General features: G+C 40.6%; 1 protein-coding gene across 1 annotated transcript in view; it reads left to right on the top strand.

Annotated features, from left to right (window-relative positions):
• Positions 1 to 7,500, top strand: part of LOC106877490 (diphthine methyltransferase) — a 34,765-nt gene that overhangs the window by 22,818 nt on the left and 4,447 nt on the right. The window contains exon 5 of the mRNA XM_014926404.2: positions 4,838 to 4,903. Within this exon, the coding sequence (XP_014781890.2) occupies positions 4,838 to 4,903 (66 nt within the window). The remainder of the gene's footprint in view (positions 1 to 4,837; positions 4,904 to 7,500) is intronic.

Raw genomic sequence — 7,500 nt, 5'->3', positions numbered from 1 at the left:
TATATATATATATATATATATATATATCTATACACACACACACACATATATATATATTTATATATATATATACTCACATACACATACATGCTGTGTCATATACAAACATAGTCGGTGGCATGGTTTTGTGGCAAGAAGTTTACTGACCACCTACATGGTTCCTAGTTCTGGGTCTGCTATCACAGTGTGACATCTTGAGTAAGTGCTCTGGGCTGACCAAAGCCTTATGAGTAGTTTGATAGAAAGAAACTGAAAGAAGCCCATTGTATATATATATGTATATATATATAAATGACTAACAGAGATGTACAGGTGTCAATTCATTATGGCTGTATCAAGCAACTCCTTTAATTGATTAATGAAAACATTACATCATTTGAAAGAAATCATTCTCGTCAGATGACCGCATTGACTTCTAGTGAAAGACCAGGTCAAGACAACTGGAGATGTAGATGGACGTGGTGGATGAGCAAGATGCCTTATTTACCTCATCTTGTTCTCTGCTCTCCACAATGTGTCACTGCAGTCATCTTCCCCTCCATTGAACCATCAAGGTACCAACTGCAAGGTTCGCCAGGTCCATAAGATGACAAACCCTAATATGCTAATTAACCCATAGCTGGGTCCCTTACAGGTGCTACTATTCCATGTCAGAGCAAACTTGGGAATAATGATGGCCAAGAGGTGGTTCTACACTCCTCAAACCCCTGGCACTCCTGAAGTCTGACCCTACCAGATGCAATTTAAAGTTATATCCGTAACATACTGTGTCAAAAACTACATTATCAAGTGTGTTATTCATGTGGCTTGAGAGAGATTAGGCTGCTATTTCTTGCAGATATAGGCAACCAATTGTGCAGTCTCCATGTTTGGTTCATCGACTGTGGTTAAGGGGAAAATATGGAAAAACTAGCTAGTAAAATTATTTGTGTAAAATTAAAAAAACAAAAAGACAAATAGGCGCAGGAGTGGCTGTGTGGTAAGTAGCTTGCTTACCAACCATATGGTTCTGGGTTCAGTCCCACTGCGGGGCACCTTGGGCAAGTGTCTTCTACTATAGCCTCGGGCCGACCAAAGCCTTGTGAGTGGATTTGGTAAACGGAAACTGAAAGAAGCCTGTCATATATGTATATATATGTATATGTATGTGTGTGTGTGTATGTTTGTGTGTGTGTGTTTGTCCCTCCAGCTTCGCTTGACAACCGATGCTGGTGTGTTTACATCCCTGTAACTTAGTGGTTCGGCAAAAGAGACCGATAGAATATGTACTAGGCTTACAAAGAATAAGTCCAGGGGTCGATTTGCTTGACTAAATGCAGTGTTCCTGCATGGCCGCAGTCAAATGACTGAAACAAGTAAAAGAGTAAATAAAACATTTGGCTATTGTTTCCAGAGAAAAGTGGTGTGCTTTGTTGGTTTATTAGCTATTTTTGTAACTGGTTTTGTGTTTTTGTTTGTATAGTGGGAGAAGAGGGGTGGGACTTGCCCCAAACCTGCTACTCATGTTTAAAGCACATTATACATGCTGCATTGATACATTATCATTGTTGACTGTTTTTTTCTTTTCATGCTGCCAAGTGTTGAATGCACACAAACACACACATAAGCACACACATATATATATACATGTATGTGTGTCTATGATAAACACATATATGTATGTATCTATCTATATGTGTGTTGTGTGTATGTATGTATGTGAATATGAGTTTTTGTGTATGAATATGTGTGTGAGTGTGAATGAGTATGTGTGTATGTGTATTTATATATATGAGAGTATGTGTATGAATATGTGTGTGTGAGTGTGAGTATGTGTGTGAATATGTGTGTGAATATGTGTCTGTATATGTAAATCCATTTTTATATATATGTTATATATATCATCATTATTTTTAGTGTGCTTTCCATACTGGCACGGGTTGGGTCAACAGAGTTTGAACCATCATCATCAGTATTTAATGTTCACCATCCATGCTGGCATAGGTCAGCCAGTTTGACAGGAGCCAGCCAGATAGAAGATTACACCAAGCTACTGTGTCTGTTTTGGCATGGTTTTTTTACAGCTGGATGCCTTTCCTAACACCAGCCACCCCACTGAGTGGACTGAGTGCTTTTATGTGGCACCAGCACAAGCGAGGTCAGTTTTAGCATAGTTTTTACAACTGAATGCCCTTCCAAATGCCAACCATTTCACAGTGTGGACTGGATGCTTTTTATGTGGCACCAGCACTGGCAGGGTCACCAAGTAACTTGTAAGACAAAGAATTTTGAGAGGCAGGGATTGGAGGAGGTGATCTTGTGTCAGATGATGAAAGCTTAGAGTGTGACAGAAAGACAGAGAGGCAGAAACAGGTGTTTTGCTATAGAGGAGGTACATGGTTACATGGTCAGAGAGAGAGGTAACAAGAAAGAGATAAATAGTGGTAATTGCCAGGGCATGCCCTCAAGGTACGGAGGTTATAATATACTTGGCTAGGTTTTGTCAAGAGACATGGAGGTGGAGATTGCGGAGACTGGTGAGAACTTGGGTACAAAGAGTGGGTGGAGAAAGCAGCAATACAGTGAGCAGGGCAGTGAAGGCAGGGATTGAGAGTGAGAGATAATCATTGTGTATAAAGAGGAAATGTGAGGAAGTAAAAATGCAGTTTAGGAGAGGAGATGTGATTTGGTTTCTTGAGATAGGGTGTGTGAAAATTTTTTTGCTATGTGCGGGTGGGACACAATGCTTCTAGCACTCAGTTTTGCTGACGTGGGTGGGTCTTCTCTAGAACCTTATATCGCCAGACATCTCAGTCCATTGTCGTTTCCTCCATGAACCTTAACACTCTGGGATCAGTCTTCATAACTTCATTCCATGTCTTCCTGGGTCTCCCATTTCCACAGGTACCATCCACTTTCAGTGACCAGCACTTCTTTATACAGCTGTCTTCATTCACATGCATCATATGTCCAAACAAAGGTAGTCTCCTCTCCTGCACACCACATTTAATTCCTCTTATGTCCAACTTTTCTCTCAACACAGTTGCACCTTGTTGTTCATCATGCACACTGATGTTGCATATCCAGCAGAGCATACTACCTTCATTTCTCTCCAGTCTCTGCATATCCCCTGCATTCAGAGCCCATGTCTCACTACCTGGAGTATATCCGTTCATACACAAACATCATACAATCTACCCTTCACTCTGGGAGAGAGTCCTTTTGTTGCCAACAGAGGTAGTAGTTCTCTGAAGTTTTTTTCATTTTATTCTTACTCTAGAAATAATACTTTTGGAGCGTCCACCACCATTACTAATTTGGTCACCTAAGTAGCAGAAACTATGAGGGTGGGCTGAAAAGTTCATAGGCTGACTAAGAAGGAGTTATCATACAGTAATTAACCCTGGCATGCATTAAATTCAACCTTAACTGATGCTAACTGCATTTTTTTTTCCAGATAAACCCACATTGGATACGAATTGAGGATTTGGAAAAGTGGTACTTGATTTCGTGAAAATGGATAAAATTCGGCACTGTGGTGTTATCAAATATCTGAAGAAAAAGGAGTTAGCCCCTAAGGACATTCATGCTGACATGGTTGCTACCTTAGGGGTTGATGCTCCAGCTTTATTAACAGTGCAAAAGTAGGAAGCTGTATTCAAGAGGAGAAGGGAGAGTCTTGAAGATGACCCAAGGTCTGGATGTCCTGCCACAGACACCATCCAAAAAAAACATTGACCATGTTCACCACATAGTGATGGATGACAAACGTTTAAATGTTAATCAGACAGCTAATGCTGTAGACATCTCCCATGAATGAGTTGAGAACAATCCGCATAATGAACTTGGCATGTCAAAGGTTTCCGCTTGGTGGGTGCCACGACTTTTGATGCCTGATCAAAAGCACACCAGGCTGGTAATGTCAGAGGCAAACTTGGCACTTTTTGAAGCAAATCCAGTCAGTTTTCTTGAATGTCTCCTCACCCAAGATGTACGTTGGGTTCACCACTTCGAGCCAGAGACCAAATGGTAATCCATGCAGTGGAAGCACCTGTCTTCTCCCCAACCAAAGAAGGCCAAGGTGGTGTCATCAGCAGAGAAGGTAATGGGCTTCCATCTTCTGGGATGCAAAGAGCATTGTGTTCATTGTCTACCTTCAGAAAGGCCATGCTATCAATGGCCACAGACACGTGTACCCTTAACGTAGTTCTCGGGGATATTCAGCGTGACACAGTGTGACAAGGCTGGCCCTTTGAATTACAGGCACAACAGAAACAGGAAGAAAGAGTGAGAGAAAGTTGTGGTGAAAGAGTACAGCAGGGTTCGCCACCATCCCCTGCCGGGGCCTCGTGGAGCTTTAGGTGTTTTCGCTCAATAAACACTCACAGAATGTACTGGGTGCATTTTGATGATGTGAGTGTTTATTTTTAGAATGACATTGTAGGGAAGGTGTGAGAAGCTGAATCTGGCCAGTTTGAAAGTAAAACAGGTAGACTATTTAGGTCAGGTGATTCTTTTATCTTTTACTTGTTTCAGTCATTAGACTGTGGCCACGCTGGGGTACTGCTTTGAAGGCTCTAGTTGAACAAATCAACCCAGTTGTCAAGTGATGGTGTGGTGGTGGTGGTGGTGGTGGTGGTGGTGGTAAACACAAAGGCACACACAAACACACACACACACACACACACACACACGAACCCCAAACCATGTGATCACAAAGCAAACTTCTTAACCACGCAGCCATGCTTATGCCCTATGAACACGAATGAAATACCAGTTATATGGACAATCCCTTCTGTATTTAATGAATGGATTAACAAACTAGCAGATTAACAGCTTAACTATTTTTTCTTTACAGCCATTCAATGGGTGTATGCAGTATACAGAGCAACCCTAAGCTACCACATATCCTAGCTACAGGAAGGTATGTTTTATATGAAGTTCTTGTCTTAGTCACCGTCTGTTTCTGTGGATGATGCCCAACTTTGCTACTTTCCTTCTACTTATCTCATTGATTAATTTCCAGCTTTCTCTGCGCATTGAATTTGCATCTGCTGCCTTGACTTGATCAATTATGCACTCTAATTCCTCCTCCTTAATGGTGTGTTAGGCATTTTGAAGAGTGGTTTTGGCAGCTTGTAATCCCAGCCTGTGTTCTTTGTTAGGATTCTCTTGGTAGCAGTTAAATGCTCTTTTGCACATTTTAACCTGGATGTAATAACTCTTGGTTCAGCTGATATTCTTTTCTTTGAACGGAGATTCTTTGCTTGTATCATTTGTTCTTTCACAACTCTGTTAACTGTGATGAAGTGTTCGTATAGGCTGGTTATTGATTCCAAACCATTTTATAGTGCAACAAATCAGTTCTTTACTGTAACACTGTACATTTGCAGCAGATCTGTATCCCTTTTCAAGATGTACCAGTTATATACCTGCTTTTTTTATGTTGTATGTGTACACCAGCTGAGTTTGATTTGTCCTCTTAAAATTCTGTGGTCAGAACCAAGACTTGTGAAGCTGTTGTACGCTTCAGCACTTTGAACAGAGTTCTTCCACGTTTGGTTGATCAAGATGTTATCAACTTGTGGTACGTAAATGCACCCATTACACTCTCGGAGTGGTTGGCGTAAGTAAGGGCATCCAGCTGTAGAAACTCTGCCAGATCAGATTGGAGCCTGGTGCAGCCTTCTGGCTTGCCAGTCCTCAGTTAAATCGTCCAACCCATGCTAGCATAGAAAGCAGACGTTAAACGATGATGATGATGATGATGATGATGATATTGGTTTTTAGTGCAAGTTCAAGGAATAAGTGACCTTGTTTGTATATTCATGAAATATGAAAGCACCATCTTTTATTCCTATGTGTACATTACAATCACTAAGCAAGAGTGTCATGTTGTGAGCTGGTATTGAATGAATTACATCAGCAAGATTGTTGTAGTGTTCTCCTGCATCTCATGAGCCTTCAACTGGGGCATAATGCCCAGTGACTGTTGTAGCTGTGTTTCCACCAAAGTTTGCAGTCAAGATTCTTTAATTGACAAGTATGATGCTGCTGACTGCTATTTTAGCATTCTTATCAAGGAAGATTCCTACACTACTGCATGCTGCTCTGCTCTCATTCTTCCATTCTCATGTTGTGATTAGCTGACATTTTTCCAACTGGATGTACTCTGTCTCGTCTTTGTACACCATTTTGTAATCTTCTACTGCTAGGATATTCATGTTGTAATTTCTGAATAGTTTTGCGAGTTGTAGTCTTTTATGCTCCAGTCGTATGGTGCGTATCTTTATTGTACTGATGTTTAGAGGACTTTTGGCTTCCCTAGAAAATTGAAAACGAAGGACATTGCTTGTATGACTGATGCTCATTTATAGCTTCTGCAGGATGTCAAGACAAGAACACACACACACACATGCATGCATGAATATATGACAGGCTTCTTTCAGTTTCCGTCTATCAAATTTACTCAAGTCTTTGGTGATCCTGAGGCTATAGTAGAAGACACATGCCCAAATTGCTGTGATGTGGGACTGAACCCAAAACTATGTGGTTGAGAAGAGACCTTCTTAACGACACAAATTTAAATATCTGATTGCCTTGTGAGTTCTCAGTTATCAAGCAATAATTAGAAACAAATTAACTCATAAAGGAGACATCAGCTTGTATCATTGAATACCATAGAGACCGGTCCCATAGAGGACAATCTCATTGAGATTAGTAACCACACCGGCAGTTTCTATGCAGTTTAGTCCAATATAGAGAGCAGTCCCATACTGGGCGGTTCTATGCAGTATAGTATCATAGCTTTGCCAAACCTCTCCAACCCATGTATGTTCTGTCCACTTAAGTTATATTCCTCAAACTGTTTCAAAAAGCCAAACTATAAAATATGTTACAGTCATTTGTCATAAAACGTGATCTAACGATCTGAATGCAAATTTATGTGGGAAAATGAAAAAACACATTCTACCTGTATTTCTTTTATTCCTATTTTTAACTTTATTGGACATCACCTTACGGTAAGGTGTTGCTGTTCAGATCTAAGTCAGACTTGATATATCTATTGATTCAGATGGAGGGGTAAAAATGAAAGTTTCTCCATCAAAGTTTTTTCTAACTCTGATCCATTTCACCCATTTTTATTTATGTATTCTGTAGAATATCTTTACAAGAATGCTTCTAGCTTTCATTTTGGTCATTTTTATTTTATTTTTTTTGCTTTAATCATATTTTAATTTATTTCATTTACATTTTGTTGTTGTTGTTGGCACTCTGTCGCTTACGACGTCGAGGGTTCCAGTTGATCCGATCAACGGAACAGCCTGCTCGTGAAATTAACGTGCAAGCGGCTGAGCACTCCACAGACACGTGTACCCTTAACATAGTTCTCGGGGATATTCAGCGTGACACAGTGTGACAAGGCTGACCCTTTGAACTACAGGTACAACAGAAACAGGAAGAAAGAGTGAGAGAAAGTTGTGGTGGAAGAGTACAGCAGGGTTCGCCACCATCCCCTGC

This window comes from Octopus bimaculoides, chromosome 9 (assembly GCF_001194135.2).
Source record: "Octopus bimaculoides isolate UCB-OBI-ISO-001 chromosome 9, ASM119413v2, whole genome shotgun sequence".
NCBI lineage: Eukaryota > Metazoa > Mollusca > Cephalopoda > Octopoda > Octopodidae > Octopus > Octopus bimaculoides.
The sequence above is the reverse complement of the archived record's forward strand: the minus strand, read 5'-3'. Positions and strand labels throughout refer to the sequence as shown.